The following is a 23,494-nucleotide window of genomic DNA, read 5'->3' on the forward strand; positions in this document are numbered from 1 at the left end:
TTATTATAAAAAAAAAAAAAAAAAAAAAAAAAAAAAAAAAAAAAAAAAAAAACAGGTAGATGGGATTAGGGTCGTCATTCCTCTCAAAAACTGCTTCCAGCTGACTTTTGGACGTTGGTTGGCTCCGGGGGGAATGGAGAAGGGGAGTTTTCCGAGGTAGACAGGCGTTGTGGGATGTTGTCTGTCATCCGTTTGCTCTGGAGACATGTATCCCTCTTGGCTGTGGCTGGGAACTGTCTGTTTGACAAGATGCTGGTGACATAGAAAAAAAAAACTTAGAGAGATAAAAGGATCATTATTATTTTTGGAGTTGGCATTTAGCTGAGGTAGATCTGGCCTGCCCCTATGGATTTTAAAACATGTTAAGCTTTATCAGAGATTATTTTGAAGCACCTGTTTCCTTTATTAGTTTGGCATCCAGGAGACAGGTGATCAGTTGTTAAAAGCATCTCACAGTAATAGATGTTTATATTAAAGTCCTTTTGTAGTGCCCAGACGCTTTTGTAAATACCTTTTAGCTGTTACAGTTTTTTATTTGATGATCTCTGGACTTTGGTTCTATGGTGGTCCTGTACCATTAGCTGAACAGCGAGTTAGAACAGAGAACTGGGAAGAGAAAAGCTTATGGTACATGAGAATTTGTTTGGTTTTTTTTGGTTTTTTTTTTTTTTTGGAATTAGGGACAAGGCAAAGATCAGGGCCCTGTCTGTATGCACATGAGAAACACAGGCAGTGGATCTGGAGTGAAGCAATGAGCTCTTATTTTAGGTGGAAATCTTTTTTCATTAAGTAACTCTGAAAGTGTAATTAAATCTGGTGAGGTGGTAAGGCTGTCCTCTGTACCTGACAATAAAGGAGAGGTGACATCCCAAAACTCCCAGGACTGAGTCAGTGGCTCTGGTGTCTAGAAGGAAAGAAACAGATCATTTCCCTGCTGTGTTCTGGCTTCCCTGCCATGTCTGTAGCCAAGCCAAGTCTGCTGGAGGTCTTAGCTTGATGTACCCATGCATCTTGGTGCCTGGGGGTGGCCAGCTGACTCTGTCTTTCTAGGTGGCACTTTTAACAAGGCTGTTGATGGCCTGGCAGGGCATTTTCTAGCCCATGGCCTTTTCCTCACTTAAAACAGGGATCCAACAGCTTTAGGGAGTCAGCGAGTGCCAGCACTTGGCAATTTTGTTTTCGGGCTTTTATCTCTTCCTGGCACACCTTAAATGCCACAGATGACTCTTTTGCCCGTGGGGTCAGGAGCCTTGCTCTCCAGATGCTTAAGTTTTAGTCAGGGAGGTCTGGGGAACAAGAGATGGATTTTACTCCATGTCCTGAACTTTTCTTTTTTTCCTGATGATTGGTGGCTTAAGGACAGCTTTTGGAAGACTTGTCTGAGGCTATAAGCTGATTTTTTGGCTTAAGAGCCATCCTGACTACTGTAAATTTATTTGCATGGATCTTAGCCTCTTCCAGACCTGTCTGTGTTTCTCAAGGCAGTTTGAGAATGAGTGGGTGGAGTTAAAGGTGAGTTAAGGCGAGTTGTAGAAACCGCCCAAGTGGGCGCCCACTTAAGCCCGCCCACTGCCGGCGGAAGTCAGACGGAAAAGGTTGCACGTGGAGACGCAGAAGTGGGGGAAGGACAAGGGTTTAGTTAGAACTTTAGTAGAAAGCTTGGAGATAAAGTAACTCTCATTTGCCCGTTCACTGGCAAAAGTTCCCGCAACTCTGTTATGGGGCCAGATTTTCGACGCTATGTGGCCACCTTTACCAGTGCCCGCCCCTATCCGCCAATGTATCCGCCCATTTGTCCCATGACTGTAGCCGAGAAGAAAAAAAAAATTAAAATAACAAACCGGGATCAGACTACAATCTTGGGCGTCCCCAAAGAGTGGAGAGAGATCCATGAGTCAGCTCAACTTTGCCATCCTCTTCGTCAAGGGATGAGAAGGGCTGGAGCCACACCGCAGTTGGTCCACCTGGTAGACCAGGACAGCATTTGCTTTCTCGTCAGAAAGGGAAATGTGCCGTTGCAAGTGCAGCCCGAGGACAACCCCCGGGGTGTCCGTCGCAAAGAATATAGCTCAGACTACAGCCACGAGAACAGCGGACTTACTGTGGTGAAGAATCATGGCGGTAGTGGTGGGGGTCCAGGGACGCGCGTGTGCTCGCAGTCTCGCTGGATGGGGATAGAGGCGGCAGTAGTTTACAGTGGGTCCTCGGTGTTCGGTGATGTATCCGAGTCACAGCTCCATTGTTAGTTATGCCCCAGCATTGCCCCTCCTGGCTGGTCGTTATGCTGCGGCGCTGCCCCTCGTGGCTGGTCGCCGCCCGCAGCGACCATGCCGTTCCAGCAGCGTGCTGATTAAAAGAATCATAGCCATGGTTACCTTTTAAAGCTTTATTGGGGGGGGAGAGGGGAAAAAGAGAGAGACAGAGACAGAGACAGAGAGACACAAAAGGGGGGAGGGGGAGAGGGGAGACGACAGGAGGAAGGAGCGGAGAGGAGAGGGGACAGAGAGAGAGCCCACAGAGGGCTCACCCTCTTTTTAGGCTGGGAAGCCGGCGAAGGCTGATGACGTAATTAAGGATCAAATCCTTACATTAATCTCCTGTCCTTTAAAACTAGATAAATGAAGCATATAAAACTTATGATAATTTTGAGTAGTATTGACTATGGATAACCATACTTGAGAGTTAATTTTTAGGCATTGAATTCCATTTCTCATGTAAATAGGTATTCCTTGTACCCAACAGTGTAATTGTTAATCACTTTACCCTTGTCTGTTGGCTGATCAGGACCTCAGTTGTCATAAGGATCAGGTAGCCAAGAAGATTCATTAACCACTACAGGAATATTCCTGTCTCCCCAGCTACTGCTATGTTAATTGAAGGATTGGGGATATAAGCCCAATAATCATGATCCATCCCTTTTACCTGCACTGTAACCATGGGAAACATGGCAAGAAATAAGTTTGTAGCATTCAAAGGCTTCTGAGTCATGCAAAGTATCATCTCTCTTTCCTCACACAAACTCTTAAGCTGTCCCCAGGTGGGGGGGGTGAGTTGTCTGCTCCAAAGGCCTCATGTGCCTTGCCTTTCACAGAGGCATCTCCGTAGCCACAGTATCAGGGAGATTTTTTTTGTTCATGGTGGATTTTTATCAATTTCAATGGAATCCACAATTTAATATCTCCCGTGGAAACATAAGCATAACCTTGGCCCTAACTTAATACTTTCCCTGGACTATTTTGATGTTAAAATATTTATAATACATGGGCTGACTTGATTCAGCAATTCTTTCCATAACTCGATGTTGCTCCTGTTTCATTAGCATTTAAAAAAAAATTTTAAAGTTATTAGGATATTATGCAATCTACCTCTGGGGGTCCTCATATCCCCCTTCTGTTTAACAAGCATCTCTTTTAGTGTGAGGTTAGATCTCTCAAGAATTGTCTAATTTCAGCATTGGTATAGAGTACCATAATCTCAGCTGGATCCATACCTGACAATTGACAAAGTCTTAATCTTCCCTTTATGATTAGTTCAGAAATGTTTTTTAAATATAGTTTTTTTAATTTTGTACCCTGTTTGTAAGCTAAGAAAATCCACTCAAAAATATAATCCTCTCTCTGCATAATGAGTCCAGTAGGGGAACGATTTGAAGGTAAAATTACTAAAACACATCTCTTTGAAAGGTCTAATCTATCCAAATAGACATTTTGTAATTTTCTTTCTACCAGGGCTAAATTTTTGGCCTCAGCTGTTAACTGTCTTGGATTGTCTAAATCTGAGTCACCTTGCAAAATCTGAAACAAATTAGTTAATTCTTGAGTAGACAATGCAATTGTAGACTGCAATCAGTTAATATTACCCAATAATTTTTGAAAATCATTAAGAGTCTGCACGTACACACTTGATCCCTCCTAATCTGTACCTTCTGCAGCTGAATTCTCAGTTTACTTAGTTTATAGCTTAAATAGCTAAGAGAATCTCCTCTTCGTATTTTTTTTCAGGACAAATTTATAATCCCCAACAGGGTAAATTTTTCTGTATTACATTAAACATGTTTTCTAAGGTATTCTGTATCAGAAGCAGCCAATAAAATATCATCCATATAATGATAAATAATAGACTAAAGAAATTGTTTATGAGCCATTTCCAGTGGTCATTTACAAAATATTGACACAAAGTTGGGCTACTGGCAGCGGTCCCTACTCTAAATTTGCAGAGCCAGTTCCAGTCCTGTCTTGCCCTTGTACAACCTGCATAGTCTGTGACCTTTCCTTATAATTTTTTTTCTGATGATGTTTCCAGGAATGTATCCCAATTTAAACATCAATTTACGAGCTGTTTCTGAAATTGTAGGAATATTATTTGAGCTCCCTGTTGTTGTAACAAATCTCTCCCCATAAATTCATGGCTATATCAGCCACATAAGGCTTTGATATACATTTCTGTCCTTCTGGCCCTATACATTTAATCCACTCTACACTCAGTTTTACTTGAGATAAGATTCCAATGTCTACAAATTGAGTGGAGACTTCTTGTAAAGGCCACTTGAGATCCCAGAATTCTTGTGAAATTATAAATCTATCAGTATTACAATCCAATAATCCTTCAATCTCAATCTTATTTAATTTTACTTTTAATTTAGGCCATTTATCACTGTTTGTCAAAACATCTTTTGTTCTGTACTTCCAAAGCCTCTGGTTCTACATACAGGTGACAAATTCCTTGATTTCTCAGGTACCACAGTTTTCTGGGTTTCCTGAACCAAGTTTTGCATAGGCCTTTGATCCTTGGGAGGCTCTGAGACAAGATTCCCTTAGGGTGATAATAGAAACAAAGGGTATAAGAGAAACAAAAGGTGTTGTTAAAACAAAGGATGGATTAGGGCTAGGTGCTGCTCTCTGGAGCCAGGCCAAGAGCAGGCCAGCAGGAACAAAGTCACATGTTTTCTCTAAAGTTTAGTTTGACAGATTATACCTAAAAAATAGTAATTTATTTCATTATCTTATTCACAGTTTTTATTCAACTGTTTTTTATTAAATTCTTGTTACTCACCACTATCTTAAGACAAACAATTGGCACCTTCCTTTTTTTTTTTTTTGTTTTGTTTTTGTTTGTTTGTTTTTTTGAGACAGAGTTTCTCTGTGTAGCTTTTGTGCCTTTTTTGGAACTCACTTTGTAGACCACGCTAGCCTCGAACTCACAGAGATCTGCCTGGCTCTGCTTCCCAAGTTCTGGAATTAAAGGCGTGTGCCACCACCACTTGGCTAAATTGGTACCTTCCTATGACCACCTGTGCTTGTTTAAAATGGCAGCCACCGCCAGGTTTGCTGACCACTGATATTCCATCATATCAAAGAAAGAGCTCTTCTTTCCTTCTGGGTATACAACCTCTTGCCCAATCAACTGTAAGCAATTCAGCCATAATGATGTGACCTTGTGGTTTGAGGGAGGAGCTAGAGTACATAGCCTGGGAAATACCAGGGAGAAAGTAGATTCTGTATTTGCACATGTGATGAGGTCATCTACAAAGTGGGATATACCTTGAGTGCTTTCAGTCTTACCTCCTTTGTTCACTGAGAAATGTGATTTAATGCTAGATTATATGGACAGTGGAACAGTAGAGAAAAGGTGAGTAACACATATGCAACTATGGGAGAGCCATTGTATATACTGAGTGGAGACATTCCTATGTGGCCACTTTTGGGTATCTTAGTTAGAGTTTTTATTGCTGTTAAGAGACTCCATGACTATGACAACTCTTATAAAAGAAAACATTTCACTGCGGCTGGTTTACAGTTTCAGAATGTTTAGTCCATTTTCATCATGGCAGGAAGCATGGTGGCATGCAGGCAGACATGGTGCCAGAGAAAGAGCTCAGAGTTCTACATCCAGAATAGTAGGTAGCAGATAGTGAATGTGACACTCTTCCTCCAAGACCACACCTACTCCAACAAGGCCACTCGTCCTGATATTGCCACTCCATATGGGACTAGATGGGCCATTTTTATTCAAATCACCTCAGTAACCAACTCCTTTAAAAATTTCCTCACTCGTATTCATTAAGTATGAACTCATTGGTTTCCCAGAGTGGGACATTGGTGAAATTGTATTTGCATTGTCATTGGGACTTATGGGGATGGGATAGACATTGCCTTGTCCTCCTCCACTGGGGAGAAAATTCTCATAACACATCATAAATATATTTGCTAATGTCCCTATGTCTCATGGAATTAGAGAAAGGAACTGGTACATTAAAAAATTATTAGAAAAAAATGTAAATATGGAAATGGCTTTGGGAAAGAACTTAAATAATAACATAGACAGGAAAGGTTTTGCAAGTTATGAAGATATGAATGGGTTGTTTAAGGTACACAAAGAATGAGATTTTGAGGTCATATATGATAAAGTTGGCAAGATCAGATATCAACTATTTCAGGGACTGGCTAAAATATATATCAAACAAGTTTATTGGGTTATGCTTGGCCATTGAAATAGTATACAGTAGTTAAAAGTACCAAACTGGTGTGAAACTGATCTTCTGGGTGTTTCATAATCATTCTTGGAGGCTATTCTAATGTGGTTAGAGGGACTAAAAGGGAAATATTTCTCCCCTTTCCACAAAAGACCAATGAGGTCCCTGGGAACAATTGATCACTTGTATTGTTCATGGAGGCCATAAAGAAACCACTCATTGAATTTGAAACATTTTCCAGTCTACAAAAGGAGGGTCAATATGAGAAAGATATACTCAAAGCTTCAAAGGAAACTACAGTACATAAAGCAAAGCCTTTGACTTATCCTCATGTTGATGGAAGGCGGTAAAGAAAGACTAGAAGAATCTGAGATTCCCCTCAAACTCAAGTGACCCCTGAAGACTAGTTGCTCAACTGGTCTTGACACCACAGAAAGAAAAATTAATTTTGGTCACTTGCATGGTCTTCAGCACCCAGCAGGAAAATTTAGCCAAAGGCTAAGACTAGGACACAGCAACCCAAGTGATCACACTCTACAGACATTAGATTTAAGTCTACATGAGATGCTATTTAGACAACCATCCTCACTGATATTTTTATTTTTCACTGAAAGATGTTGCCCAGATGTGAGACCTCAGATCTTGGCTCTGTGAGCACCTGCATACAGCCAAGGAAGACAAGTCCATGATTGTTTTATCCCCCAAATTAAATGATGTTAAATATCTACTTTCTTCCTATCCAGAAGCCACACTGGAAGGACATCATGCTGACTTTTGGCTGGTGAAACAGCTATGAAAGTATGTGAAAGCTGATTGTGGGCTCATCACTTGGGAGACCAACTATGGGTGTCAAAATTTAATATCTAATAGATGGGGGTTATTGTGAGCCCATCAAAAAATGTCTTCTGGACTTTGTACATTTTAGTCCTTAGCAGACACCATTAAAGGAATTCCTTTTCTGTCTTTATCTGAGCATTTGGTCTTTACAAGAGTCTCTCTGGAAGGATATCCTAATACTGCCACCTGGTATCCCAAATTCAGCTGGGAGAAGCCCGTTCAGTGATTGTTCCAATCCCATCATGCCTGTTTGGTCTACACCTTCAGAGGAGTTGGGGTAAGAAATGGAGGTAGAAATTGACCAAGCAGTTTAGGGTAAAAACCTCCAAAGAAAAGCAACCAGTTGCTTTCTTGACTAAAAGCCAGAAACATCACTGGAACTCTTAGCAGTATCATCTTTGACAGAAGCAAAGGTTGCCAAAAGTATTTTGGGATTTTGGATCTAGGATGCTAAGTGATTCTGGGGGCCTTAGGAAACTGAAAAGTTAAAAGTGGTTATGAAGGCCTGTTACAAGAAAAGGACCCTTGGTCAAGAGAATAGAATCTCTGTTCTGAGTACAGAACTAATATCTCAATGGGAATAGGTAAATCTCCTGGCCAAGGAACCTAGTCTGTGGAGCCCAAGAAATGGCCATTCAGGACATTCATCAATCACCTGTAATTGATTAATTGGTTGTACATTGGCAGCCCAAACTGCAGACAAAACTGGAAAATTTTAAGGCTTCTTCCCACCCCTCCCTTTCTGTACTGTGACTGTAGCTGAAGTTTTCTCCAGTCCTGCCTGGCCCACGGTCAGGACAAATCTCTCTCACCTGCCAGTCCCACAGCCACTCAGACCCAACTGAGTAAACACACAGAGACTTATACTGCTTATAAACTGTATGGTTGTGGCAGGCTTCTTGCTATCTAGTTCTTCTATCTTAAATTAACCCATTTCTATTAATTTATGAGTTGCCACGTGGCTTGTGGCTTACCAGTATCTTTACATGTTGCTTGTCATGGCGGCATCTGGCAGCATCTCCCTGCCTCAGCCTTCCACTTCCCAGAATTCTCTCTTCTTGTCCCACCTATACTTCCTGCCTGGCTATTGGCCAATCAGCATTTTATTTACACAGAGCGATATCCACAGCATGTGACCATAACTGCTTGTAATGTGTGGACAATGAATTCCCATTCTTACACGAGCACCTCTGCAACACCATGCCATACAAAAAGTCTGGGCTGCGCTAAAACACTCAGTCCCCTGTTTCTTTTGCCTTCTCGCTGAGCAGGCAAGCTCCAGCCTGGAATGGCTGACACACTTGGCTTAGAGGCAGGAAATAGAAGTTGGAAATGATGTAATTATAATCCCCAAAATTATGTTAAGAAATTGAAACAAGCTTTATGGCCATGTGCTCCAGAGACTAGAGATTTGTATTATAGCACTACAAGGACTACTTACACCTTTTCTTTCAGGTTAAACATCTTAAACTTGGAAAATAACAGTTTTGTTAGTCAGGATCACACCATTATATCCAGATCTTCTATTTTGGTTCAACTAGAGTAACTGTAGTAATTTGGTTTCATGAAAGTTCAGTTCTTTAACCAGATTCTTGATTGCCTGGTCTGTGGGTTGTCAGGATACTTATTGATCATCTAACATGGATTACTTCAGTACTCATTGCTAATGTCATCTACTGTCACAGCAGGAAAGCTTTCATCCTTTTTCTTTATCTTCCATTTCTGTGCTGTGTCTAAACCTGATTAAAGTTATTCTATTACTCAATTATTACACAGGTCTCTCTTTACTTGTAAGTTCCCAATAAATGCCAGAGTTTGGAGGACACTCATTCACTGGTTTATTTTTCCTTCTCACTGACCAGTCAAGACCCAGACTAGAAGGAATGGCAGGACTGTCTTCCAAGCCCTTGACAGCACAGTCAGGATTAAATGATCAAAGCAATCTCAACTACATTGTGTGAGGAAAGCCTGAGCTGCAGAAGAAAATGCTCTAAATAGAAATAAGCAACCAACACCTGAGAAAAATGTGAAGCAATCCTTAATGACTGGGAAATAAAACAAACAACAGATTAGAGCAGTGATACAATTAAAGAAAAATCATATTTTAAAAGTGAAATATAATTGACATCTTAAAAAGATAAATATAATTGAAAAACAGATAGCTATCCTGACTTTAAAAAGGAGCAGGCCATTTGCTGGTAGGAGACTGGCATTAATAAAGAACTGTTTCACCTTGCCACTATGTGCAATGTTATCTGCTGAGCTTTGTAACCTGACACACATCTACAGCCAATGACCTGTTACTCAACCCTTTGAGATGATTTAACAGAGCAAAACAGGATTGACCATATCTGCAAAGGAAAGCCCCCTAGTTGGAAATACAGTATTCATTGGCTCAAGATAACCTCCAAAAATTGTACACCCACCAATCTGGCCTGCCTTCATTCACATAACATAAAATAATATATCATGGGAAATTACCAATCACTAACCCTGCCACAATCAGATCCTATTTCATAATGGTAACTCCAGCAGCTGATTGCCTATTTTATATCCCTCTGCAGCACACGTAAGAAATTATTCTTCCTATTCTGTTCTGAAGGCAGAAGCCATGTTTCACATGTAAATCTCTTACAATGACTGCAATAGACAGTTGACTACATGACTCAAAGGGTAATTTTAAAACTCACTGGTGGTAGAGCCCTTTAAGAATCTAGTTTGTTTAATCAAGAGGACAGTAAAATCATTGCCCTGAGAAGCAACAGACTGGGATCAAGATCACCTGAAACAACATAAGAGAGCTTGTCTCAGAAACATTTTCTTAATGACCAGAGGTGTAGCTGTCCTACAATTAGTCTTCCCAGAAATAAATCACTCCATATACTTAAATGAATGATCAATAAACAAAAATTTATTTAGTAACAGCATGTATCCATCTCTGGCTAAGGCTACAAGAGCAGCCAGACTAGAACAGATTTTGCATTCTATATATGATATAATCCTTAAGTCTCCTTTAGGATCAGGACTCAGGTTATCATTTTGAACAATTTAAAGAGGGAAAGGAGACTGCAAGTCTAACCACTTAGACAGATGAGGACTTACAGGGAAAAATCTATCTTTTAGATCATAAATTATAATTTACATTTAAAATATTATCAATACATTAAAAAGATGCATCATTGTCTTTAATTCTCACACATACAAAGGGCAGAGAACACAAATACAAAAAATATCAAGGAAAAGTCAACAATCAGTACTGTGGATGCTGTTTTTAGACGAACTTTCCTGCTGAGCTATTCTAACCTCAGACTAAGGCTACTTTTTGCTCTGAGCATGCTGCCTCAGAGGAGTCACAAAGTTGCCTCCATGCAGGAACAGAAGGAGTTCATTTTAACTAGCCTTGCCTGCTGTCTCTCTCAAGGCTTTGAAATCACTGTAAAGAATTCTATATTTTTAAGATTTATTTTTATTTTATGAATATCGCTGTTTGCCTGCAAGTGTCTGTGTGCAATACCTGCAGAGGCCAAAAGAGGGCATCAGATACCTAGGAACTGGTGTTACAAGAGATGGTTAGCTACCAGGTGATTTCTGGGAATGGAGTTTCTGTCCTCTGTAAAAGCACCCAGTGCTCTTCTAAGCCATCTCTCTAACTGCTTTTAAAAAAATTTTATTAAAATGTATTTCATCATTTTCCCACTTCCATGTCCTCTCTCCATTCCTTCACAAATTCTTCTTTGCTAATTTTTTAAGCATGTGTGATTATGTGTGCACAAATATATTAATAAGACCTGTTGAGTCCATTTCTGTTGGTTGTGTGTATATGGTTTCAGAGCTGAACACACAGCATTGGATAAGCAATTGGAGAGTGCATCCCTGCCTGAGGCTAATTATCTCATCTACAGGTGAATTTTACTCTTTAATGAGCATCCAGTGTGTGACCTCAAAGTGACCTAGGCTGCCTTAGTCAGAAAATATCAAGAATAGAAAACCTGGGTGTTAATATCTCAGCTGACACTTGCTGGAGCTGTGGCCCTGAAGTTCTGGAGCTGTAAGAGAGACTATGGACACTGTACTGGACCAGTAACAGTCTCCTTTGGTTCTGAAGGCCTTACCCCCAAAACAAACTGACCACGTTCACCTTGGATGTCTTTGAAATCCTGAAATTTTTGCTTCTACTTTCTAGATACCATGATTACATGTCTGTGCCACCATGCCTGGCCTAGGTGGCTTCAACTTCATTTAGTGAGAATGACAGGATGAGCAGTTACACTTACCCATATTCAAAATCAAATTTATGTGAGCCTGGGTTTCATTATCTGTAGAATAAGGACAAAATCCTACCCTTCTCACTTAATGATTTATGCAGAATCAGTGATAAAGAAAAACAATATTGCTCATAGTTGGAAGACAATGGACTTTAAGACAGGGGGCTGCATTTGATGGGAGCCTTTTTCTGTTACTATAGTTAGGATCAGAACCTGTAAACAAAATTCTAAAAAGTCTTAGTAAATAAGAAACCCAGAGCCAAATACAGAGGTAATAGCAGAAGAGACCAGAGCAATAGCCACGACTAGCTTTAGCTTACCACCAGCAGTAGCTCCCCCAGAGAGAGAGCTTCTTCCTGCCTGACTTGTGTTTTTATTACCTTTCTGTTCTGCCTTCTCATTGGCTCTAAGCCTAGCCACACGACTTCCTCATCACTGCCTGTCTATATAGACCTCCAGGTCTCTATGGTTGGTACTGGGATTAAAGGCTTGTGTCACCACGATTGGCTGTGTCCTTGACCACACAGAGACTCTGCCTGGCATGTGATTGGATTAAGGGCGTGTGCTACGGACCAACTAGGCCCCAGTTGCCGGCCAGTGGGCAGGGCTCCCAAGGGCAGGTTCCCCTTCTCCAAGACCTCCCAGTAGACCCTGCAATCTATATGCCCTGCCCCCACACCAATCCGTCCAAGACCCCCCCACACCAACAACTTGCTGAGAATTGGAGACCAGCCCCCAGCTCCCATCTGGCCTGGACCTCCCATCTGGCCTGGAGCTCCCATCTGGACCAGAGACCTCCCCAGTGGACCTTACAATCTACACGCTCTGCCCCCACACCCATCTGCCTGAGACCCATGCCACTTCCTGAGAATTGGAGACCAGCCCCCAGCTCCCATCTGGACCAAAGCTCCCATCCGGACCAGAGGTGAGTGTCTGGGGTCATACCCAGGGAGGCCTCCCCCTAAGTCCCATCCCCGGGCCCAGCCATTCCCAGGTAAGACCCTCCCAACTTGGCCCCATTTGCCAGCCAGTGGGCAGGGCTTCCTCAGGAAGGTTCCCTTTCTCCAAGACACCCCCCCCAGTGGACCCTGGAATCTATATGCCCTGCCCCCACAACCATCCACCCAAGAGTCCTGCCATTTTCTGAGACTTAGAGACCAGCCCTGAGCTCTCATCTGGCCCAGAGAGCTCCCATCTGGCCCAGAGAGCTGTAATCAGGCCCAGAGAGCTCCCACCTGGCCCAGAGAAAGAGAGAGCTCTCATTAGACAAAGAGCCATCATTGGACCAAGAGTAAACTTAGGAGACAGGGAATCTGCCAGCCCTGATTAGACCAAGAGTGTCAGGGACAAGGACAGAATCTCTAGTTAATAGAAAATTACAGACACCCGATACGTCAGTGAACTAGAACAACTTACAGTCAGGTTGCCTAGCAACAGGACATTGAGTCAGAGCCTTTGACCTTTTCACCCTATCAATATCCTGCATAAACATCCTGCTAGCTTGCCCCACCCTATGCAGATAACAGCTTCCTACTCCCCCCCCACACACACACACACCCTGCAGGAACTATATAAACCCTCCTGGAGAAAAATAAAGTTGCACCTTGATCAGAATCTTGTCTTGGTGTATTCCTTTGTGTCTCTTGTCCCTATCATTCCGTCCTTAGGGTGGTCGAGTTCCCATTGAAGCCCTGCTGGCCGGGGCACAAGAGTGGCTTTCTGAGAAGTAGAATCTGCCACCTCTCATTGGACCAAGAGAGGCTTCCTGAAACACCGAATATGTCAACTCTGATGGACCAAGAGGCCTAATAAGACCAAAAATGCATCCATGAGGAGATGGGCAGACATCAAGGCAGAAGTACATACAACAACATAAAGAGCAATACAGCATCACCAGAACCTAGCCCTCCTCTAACAGCAAGACATGAACATCACAAAGTGGAAGAAGCAGAAGAAAGCAACCTTAAGAATAGCATCATGAAGATGCTAGAGACCTTTAAAGAAAAAAATCAAAAATGAAATTGAGGAAAAGATAAACAAAAAAGTGGAGGAAATCAATAAAGAAATTGAAAAGTCAAACAAAAAATGGGAAGAACTGTATAAAAAACTAGAGGAAAAGACAAAGCAGAAGAAAACAATAAATCCCTATAAGAAAACCATGAAAAAGCAATGAAACAGGTGAGGGAAGACCTGAAAAGGGAAATAGAAACAATGAAGAAGACACAAACAGAGGGAATGCTGGAAATAGAAAATCTGAATAAATGAACAGGAAACATAGATACAAGCATAACCAACAGAATAAAAGAGATGGAAGAGAGGATCTTTGGTGTAGAGGATACAATAGAGGAAATAGATTCGTCAGTCAAAGAAAATACCAATGCCAAAAAAATTATAACACAAAATGTCCAAGATCTGATGTTCTATGACAAATTAATGTTTAGAGTGAGTTCCAGGTCAACCAGGGATTCATAGTAAGACTATTCTTTAAAATAAAAAAGGAAGATAGAAAGGAAGGAAGAGAGAAAGAAGATTTGAAAGAAAAAGCACATTATTAATGAACACTGAAAACATGATATTTATTCAGTTTTACTAATTTGGAACAGTGATGGAATTATAAGGTAACTAATCCTTGGGGTCCTAAGAGGTTTAGATAGAAGGCAAGAGATAAGCAAAAATAAGTAATTTAATAAAGCTAATAATTAATTTTTCCCATCTCTAAAACCCTCCCCAATTTTCAACTTGTGTCTCTCTTGCTATGTGGTCAGATAAGGAGTAAATGTTTCTTCAGTAGAGACATTCTCATCCTGAAAACTCAAGTCTTTTTCCACCACGAGATTCCCAGTGAAATTGGAATATTATGGGTTCCGCTATTTTGCTAGGTGTTAGCAAAGGAAATGATATAAATCTCTCTCTAGACTATCCTTATTTTTGCCATGCAGGCATGTTACAGGAATATCAGTTTAGGAACTGAGGAGTCTTAAAGTCCAAATGGGGGCCAAAATGTGGGGGATACAGGGTACTGTCATTGATAGGTACATGTAGTTGCCAAAAAAGGAAAGAGTGGAAGACCTGGACATGGCTAATCCACCAGAGATGAGTAAATGTAGAGAACACAGTAGGAGTCAGCTTGTCCCCAGGCACTCCTCAAGCATTGCTCTCTGAACATTTGATCTTTTGGTTGTTACACCCAAAGCTCCCTCCCTAAAAAATTCTTCATATTACACAGCTCTTGGGAATTTCCTGAGTGCCCTACCCTTGGAGTGACTTCTGTCTAAGTCTCAAAATTTCCTGAGAACCTGCATGTCATCTGGAGTCACCACAATTCTGGGCTCCTAACTGAAGGTTGTGCAGGCATCAGGGAAGCAGACTATCTCCCAAATACTGGGATTACAGGCATCCAACTCTAAGCTCAACTGAGGAATGTTTTTAAAATGACCTATCTTTGGACCAGAGAATTTAATGATTAAATAAGATTTAAAAAGAACCATCAGTTTTTAATGAACAGTAATACTTCTTGAAATTCTATAATTAATAATTAAAACTGAAAACGTTTTTTATTTGTTCTCAGTAACTAGGTAATTTTGTTCTGCTTTGTTACTTACATCCATGTAAAAGTGTTGGAACTGTTTGTGTGTACACATCTTTGCCATGATGTGCTGCTGCTAGCCACAGGAGAACAAAATGGAATTCAGCTACTATCACAAAAGCTACTACTTGGAAAAGTCAAGGATTTTTCTGAAGGTCAAGCCATGGCTTAAGAAGTCTTTGTAAAGCTGGGTGGTGGTGGCACACACCTTTAATCCCAGCACTCATGAGGCAGAGGCAGGCAGATCTCTGTGAGTTTGAGGCCAGCCTGGTCTACAGAGTTCCAGAAGTCACAAAGCTACAGAGAAACCCTATCTTGAAAAGCCAAACCCAGAACAACAACAACAACAACAACAACAACAACAACAACAACAACAAAAAAAAAAAAAAGTCTTGGTGATATTTTGCTTTTGTATATATATTAGCTGGTTCCTAAAATGATTTTCTTGTGTGCTCCCAAGAACTCCTAACAGCATATTTACCTAAAGTACCTATCAAGCATCCAAAGCCAAATGAAACACCTGTCTCCTAGGCCAGGTGGATAGTTTGTTTCTTGTGTAATTTAGGGTGAGACCCTCCTTTCTTATACAACCTTACAAATAGACCCCTAACTTCTTACTTAACCACTTCTAGGAATGTAGACTGAGCACATAGATCCCCTTTTTGATATGCTAACCCATCACTAGCACTCAGTTGACCTCCTCTTTTACCACTCCTATTTTGGATTGTAAAACAAAGCCTGATGGTCATTGCCTGAGGAAAATTCTTACCTGTCTTTAGGACCCTGTAAGAATTCAAGCCTGATGATCTTGCTCTGGCAGAGGATCACTATTGCTTGCAATTATACCTGAACACCTCAGAGACTTGAGAGGACTGAGGCATAAAGTTGAGGATGGAAAACTGAGAGATGTGGGAGCCCATTTTCAAGTTCCTCATGACTTTACCCATCAGGTCTGCATAGAGAGGATGATTAGGACCATGGGCTGGAGTGCAGGTGTCTGAGATGGTCTGCAATTGGCTGTGCTGGGGGGTGGGGGGAGAGATCTTTTGCTCCACCCCTTGGCGTCTCTATAAATACCCTGAGGCAAAAACACTCAGGGCCCATTGGTTCCAGCCCCTCTCGAGGCTATCCTTTATTTTCTATCTGTTTATCTCCACAATATTCTCTGCAATCAATCCTTCTATCTAATATTTCCTGCTGCTCACACTCAAGAAAACTCTGGAGAGCTGTGGGATTGGTGGGTAAACACCCCACAGATGGATAAGGATTTCAACCAGAGAGAACATGTGGACAAGATGGAGGACAAGGAAAGGCCAGATGAGGAAGTACTAGCTGGGTAAGAATGAGATCAAAAGGAACTAGATGAGGAAGAATTAAGATGAGAGAATTAAGATAGAACTTAGAACAGTAGATAAATATAGAGAGAAATCAGGCAAGAATGGGGCTAGGCATGAGAACAGAACTGAAGCTATGCATATAGGATTTTATCTCAGAGGAATAAAGTAGACGGACAAAAAGCATGGTGTACTTAGATTCATTTCCCGAAATTAGTTCTCACCATTCGTACTTTCTCTTCTGAGCCCCTGGGAAATATATTATTAAGGCTGGTCCTTTTAATAATATACAAGAATGTGTATATGGCAATGAGAGGACAACTTTTGGTGTCTATTACCTACTTATCCTATGTAAGTTCTAGAAATGAAAGTAGGGGAATCATTCAGCTGCAAGTGACCTCAATGACACTAATTTGTGTTTTTTAATTATGTATGTATGTGCTAGTGTGGGAGTGTGCATATGCCACAATATAAGTGTAGATATAAGAGAAAAATTTGTAGGAGTGATACAGGTTTCTTTGAGGTTAAACTCAGATCATGGGGCTTAGCAGCAACCAACGTCACTCATGGAAACTATTCTCTGGCATTCATTTGTGGTTCTGAGAAAGTGTTATGAACTAGTGTTTAGTCCTCATAATAAACTAACACATTCCATACACAAAAAGGAAAAAGAAAACAAAAGAGATAGCAGTATATCATCTTCATTTGGAAATAGGATTTATTATTCAATTTCTCCTGTTTTTCATTATGCTTCAATGAAAATATTTCCACAATCCAAAAAGACAATATTTTACTGATGCAATGTTTCAACTAATCTTATTTGAGCATCAATGAGACAGCTCTGCTGGAAATGTCTGCCGTGTACAAGGCTGTAATCTCATCTTGATCGCCATATGAAGTTGAACAAAACCATAAAGTTGTCTTCTTTTCTCCACACATCTGTCATGGCCTAAAACATCCCATAGTTACACAAACATACAACAGAATTTTTTAAAAAAATAAATCCCATTGCCATTACATTACCTGGCATCTCTGGATAATTTCCTTAGAAGGCAATGCTTCAATATATTATGCCAAATGGATAACTATGAGGACATGAAGATGTATGGAACTTCAAATAAAATATACATATCCATAGTACATCAAGTTATATTGTGAAATATACAGTTGATTGCTGATTATCCTACTTTATTACATCACTTCCACATAGATGAAAATGTTACTTTGGATATACATGAGAAATTCAATGTTTCTTATATTCTCATCTATTTTTAATCATTTTAACATTAACATTCTGAATACGTGTGGACAAAACAGCAAACATTGGGAGTACATTATCTACCCTTACACTTGTACTCTGGAGATTCACACATGAGGATCATGACTTCAATTTTATGTTTGACTAATTACTACCATCCAAGTGGGGCTGGATAACAAAAAACATTTCAAGGGAATTTGTGAAAAAAATATGAAAAAATAAAACCAGGAATAGAAACCCATCACCGTTTCACAGACACACTTGCTGGAAAATATGATCACATACTGCCTAATATTTAAATAAAGATGTACCACTTAGATGATGGCCATCCCATTTTATACACTGTAGCAGAAAAATATCTCTCACTAATTGAAAGCACAATAGAAGATGAACAAAAGCCACAGAAGGAATATAAGGAGCACAAAATAAACTTCAATGAATGAATTTGCTACACAAAGAGTACAATAGAATATCTACCTCAAATGTTGCAAAATAGAAGCCACAATGTCTTTAGTGAAATTTGTTAATAATTTACCTATGTCAAGGCTGTGATGAAAAAGTTTCTTTTCTTGAACCTGAAGACAATTGTGATGTCTAAAGTTTTTACCAAATTATTTATGTACACAGAGTTTTTCTTTTGTATGAGTTCCTTCCTGTTTTCTGATATCAAGATGATATAAAAAAGCTTTAGAATATTTACAGGGCTAGAGACATGGCCAAGTCCTTAATACAAGTCCATTCCGAGGACTTAGGTCAGGTTTTTGACAACTTCCAGTAATTCCTGCTATGAAAAGCTCCAAGGGTCTAATCTTTTTGAGAACCAGAATGCACATGTACCTACCCACAGAAAGATACTGACATTGCATAACTGAAATTAAAACAAATATTTAAATTAATATTCACTCATGAATGTTTATCTCTTGTAATTCCTGTATCATAGGTATTGAGGCATCTGAAGGCTTACAGAGTTTTTCTCCATCATTAATTGTTTTGTGTAACAGAAAACAAGCATGTAGACCTAAAGTCAGAAAAATCAATTATTCTTAGACTGTGTTATCATCTGGGAAGATTTAGGAAATGCTGTCATGCTGGAAGAAATATGTCACTGGGGGTTGTCCTGAGTTTATATCTGCCTACCATTTCCCATTTACACTTTATGCTTTATGCTGCAGATTAAGGATGTGAATTCTTAGCTTCCTACTTTAGCTGCTATGTCTGACACTTGTTTCAATGCCACTTTCATGGTGATTCTGTATTGCTCTGGAACCACGAGCCAAATTAAATTAAACACTTTCATAAGTTCACATTGACATTATATTATATCACAGCAATAGAAAAGGCACTATTATACCTGGATTTATTATCTTATGTAATTGAAGAGAAGTATGAAATCTAAAAACCAAATACAGAGGGACACTATAATGCTTGAACAGATTGCTGACACCTGTGAGATTTTTTTCTCAAGAATAATCTTGTGTAATTGAATGTAAATGTGCTGGCTGAAGATCTTGCCAAATCCTTTATTATCAGATTTTCTTTGGTATGTAGTTTTTCAGATCCTCAAAGTCTGTTATATTCACAGGCTTTAACAAACCAATTCCACACTAATAGTATTACTCTTATAGGGTTCCTCTCCAGCATGTGTTTTTTTATGTATTTTCAGATGAGTGTGTTGTGAATAAGCTTTACCACACTGATTACATCCATATGGTTTCTCTCCAGTATGTGTTCTTCTATGCAATTGAAGGCTACTAAGGCGAGGAAAGGCTTTACCACATTGATTACATTCATAGGGCTTCTCTCCAGTATGTGTTCTTTCATGTCTTTGAAGATCACTATGATGGACAAAGGCTTTACTACACTGATTACATTCATAGGGTTTCTCTCCACTATGTATTCTTTCATGTCTTTGTAGATCACTATGACGGGCAAAGGCTCTACCACATTGATTACATTCATAGCCTTCCTCTCCAGTATGCATTCTTCCATGTCTTTGAAGTTGACTGTGACAGACAAAGGCTTTACCACACTGATTGCATTCATAGGGTTTCTCTCCAGTATGTGTTCTTTTATGCAATTGAAGATCACCAAGACAAGCAAAGACATTACCACATTGATTACATTCATAGGGCTTCTCTCCAGTATGCATTCTTCCATGTCTTTGAAGATGGTTGTGATGGGCAAAGGCTTTACCACACTGATTGCATTCATAGGGTTTCTCTCCAGAATGTCTTCTTTCATGTTTTTGACGGTAACTGTGATGGGCAAAGGTTTTACCACATTGATTACATGCATAGGGTTTCTCTCCAGTATGTGTTATTTTATGCAATTGAAGATTACTAAGACGAGGAAAGGCTTTACCACATTGATTACATTCATAGGGCTTCTCTCCAGTATGTGTTCTTACATGTCTTTGAAGATCACTATGACATGAAAAGGCTTTACAACACTGATTACATACATAGGGTTTCTCTCCAGTATGTATTCTTTTATGCCTTTGAAGATGACTGTGTTGTGCAAAGGCTTTACCACATTGATTACATTTATAGGGTTTTTCTCCAGTATGTGTTCTTTTATGCAATTGAAGATCACCAAGACAAACAAAGGCTTTACCACATTGATTACATTCATAGGGCTTCTCTCCAGTATGCATTCTTTCATGTCTTTGAAGATGACTGTAACGGGGAAAGGCTTTACCACATTGATGACATTCATAAGGTTTCTCTCCAGTATGTGTTCTTTCATGCATTCGAAGATGACTGTATTGCACAAAGGCTTTACCACATTGATTACATTCATAGGGTCTCTCTCCAGTATGTATTCTCTTATGCAATTTAAGATCACCAAGACGAGGAAAGGCTTTACCACAGTGATTACATTCATAGGGTTTCTCACCAGTATGTCCTCTTTTATGCAATTGAAGAGAACTGTGACAAGCAAAGGCTTTACCACACTGATCACATTCATAGGGCTTCTCTCCAGTATGTATTCTTTCATGCATTCGAAGATGACTATGTTGTGCAAAGGCTTTACCACACTGATTACATTCATAGGGTTTCTCTCCAGTATGTGTTCTTTCATGCATTTGAAGATGACTGGGACGAGCAAAGGCTTTACCACATTGCTTACATTCATATGGTTTCCCTCTAGTATGCATTCCTTGATGTATTTGGAGACTACTATGACATGCAAAGTCTTCACTATAATGAATACCTTCATAGAGTTTCTTTCCAGTATGAATTCTTTCAGGCCTTTGAAAATGACTCTGATATGCAAATGCATTAACACATAGAGTCCATTCAGAAGATTGGTCTCCTGTATAACTTCTTTCATGCCTGCAAGAATAATTTGCAAATGTGAAAGCTTTACCACATTCATTACACTGTTAAAATTTTTTCTGTATCAATTAACTTTACAATTTGGTGTAAATGTCAAAAGGAGTCAGATCTTACGGTTTTATCACTTTGCTTAAACTCATGTTGTTCCCGAAAAAAATTAAGGATTATGTTGCTTTTTTGAAGATGACTGTGATGATATGAACCTTGATTACATGGCTCACACTTATGGCTTTTTTTTTTTCTCTATGAGGCTTTTAATATATTTGTAGAGAACTGGAAGAATTCAGAATTTTAGCCTCTTAATTTCATTGATAGATTTTCCTATGCTGTGAATCCTACTACATTTGCAAAGTGAACAGGGACAAATAGAAGTATTTACACATTCCTAGTGCTTTTCTTCAGTGTGTTTGTTGACATATCTCCAATGAAGTTGGAAAACTAATTACTTTTAAATTTGAATCACATTCAAGAAGTCTACTCAACATGGGGCTACTACCTATCTTCTAATTGGTCTGAGATGGAGAAGGATACATTGCTTCTTTCCATATCCCTATGTTCATATGGCTTGTATCTAGAGTGACATATGAGATATGTACCAAAGGAAGAATAACAAATAAAAGGTTTCTACATTGCCTCCACGCAGCTTAACTTTTTGTTTCTCACAGATATGTGGTATAGGGTTTAAGGTTTCTCGACAACAACCTCCCCTTAACTCTTGATTCTAACTACCCATCTCACTGATCTTAGCAGAGACAGAACAACTATATGAGTAACACTAGCTTTATTATGGACTATTAGAAGGTTTTGGACATACACTTATCACATACTCAATGTGTATACCTTTTGTAATATGAGTGGTATGAAACTAGATGGATTGGCAGTTCTATAGCATAGCTCTGGTGGAGCTATGATTCAAATGCTGATATCTCTTAAGGCATTGATTCCTTGTCTTCCTTCTAAAAAGAATGACTTTCAAATACAATTCACTTACCTGCCTTTAAGGTATATGGGTTGTGAGTATTTAATGATCATGAGTTCACTTTAAGCTGTGATCATTTACACTGCTGTATTTCTTTAAAACTTCCAGATACATTAAAATACATCCAGAGGCACATTTGTATCAGCTTGCACATGAAAATTACCTTCCATGTCTTTGAGAACTTTGACAATGTTCTTCAACTTTATGATCTTCCCAAGTGTAGCCTAAAATATAGTATGAGGAAATGTATGAAATATTACTGGAAACTGCAAAATTTCAGTTACTATCTTCAGTAATCCTTAGAACCATGCCTTATTTATTCACCTCATTCTTTCTCTTTCTCAATCAGAATTACAGAAGAGCATCAATAGCTAAAAAATAGTTGTCCGCTTATTTTAAAATGTGAAGGAAAATTTTACAGTATTACCTATAGCACTGAGGTTCATATAGGTCTCCAGCATCACATTGTTGTAGAGATTCTTCTGTGAAGGATCCAGCAATGCCCACTCCTCCTGAGTGAAGTCGACATGCACATCATTATACGTCACTGCGTCCTAAAATATGCCATACATAAGTCTAAAACAAAAAGCATGATACTCACAACATTGTAAATGTGTGCTTCTTTGACAATAGTCACATAAATCTGGTGCTTTCTACATTTATTCTATAACTCAGAGATTACAATATAATCATCAAGTTACTTTAGAAGGAAACTGAAATAGGAGGTTTACTTCTATTATTTCTGAATGCTTTTAATAGGCTAATATCTTGCAAGAGAAATGCCTATTAGCAAACATAGAGACAAGCAAACATATCAACAGTACTGAGGACATATCAGAGAAATTGTATGAACAATTATTAACTACAAAAAAGATGAGTAAGCTGAGTGTATTGGCTCATGCATTTAATCCCAGCACTCAGAAGGCAGAAGCAGGAATATGTGCTTCTGAGTTGAAAGCTAGCCTAGTCTATGCATTCAGTTCAGGACAATAAGTAGCAAATATTAAGAACCTGTCTGCACTGCAAACATCAATCAAACAAACAAAAAAGATAGGATGAACTCAGATATTAACTTCAGTTCTGTATTCATCTTCCAGAAACCTGAATTGCTCCAGTTTAAGTTGTACTTTAATAAATCTTACTAAAGGGAACTGTGCATTTAAAAAGTTACACAGACAGATGATAACATTAGCAATATCAATGTTGATCACAAATAATCAACACAGGGCAGGAGAGATGGCAGAGAAGTTAAGGGCTCTTGCTGGTCTTGTATATAGATGGGCTCAATTGCCAGTACTCACATGGCAGAATCACACAACTGTTCATATACCAAGTTCATGGGTTCTAAGACCATCTTTTGACTACTGTGAGGACCATGCATATGTGTGGTACATATCCATGTATACAGGGCAAAAGAATCATTCA

At 39.5% G+C, this 23,494-nt stretch overlaps 2 protein-coding genes across 2 annotated transcripts in view; both read right to left on the reverse strand.

The window, feature by feature from the left end:
• LOC102926914 (uncharacterized) overlaps positions 1-23,494 on the reverse strand; it is a 150,581-nt gene that overhangs the window by 50,340 nt on the left and 76,747 nt on the right. The window lies entirely within an intron of this gene.
• The window catches only part of LOC102920812 (uncharacterized), a 43,689-nt gene continuing 37,389 nt past the window's right edge, over positions 17,195-23,494 (reverse strand). Inside the window, 4 exon segments of the mRNA XM_076559003.1 lie at positions 17,195-19,627; positions 19,629-21,087; positions 22,233-22,293; positions 22,497-22,623. Coding sequence (XP_076415118.1) covers positions 19,412-19,627; positions 19,629-21,087; positions 22,233-22,293; positions 22,497-22,623 — 1,863 coding nt within the window. The 3' untranslated portion in view covers positions 17,195-19,411.

Source organism: Peromyscus maniculatus, chromosome 22 (assembly GCF_049852395.1).
Source record: "Peromyscus maniculatus bairdii isolate BWxNUB_F1_BW_parent chromosome 22, HU_Pman_BW_mat_3.1, whole genome shotgun sequence".
NCBI lineage: Eukaryota > Metazoa > Chordata > Mammalia > Rodentia > Cricetidae > Peromyscus > Peromyscus maniculatus.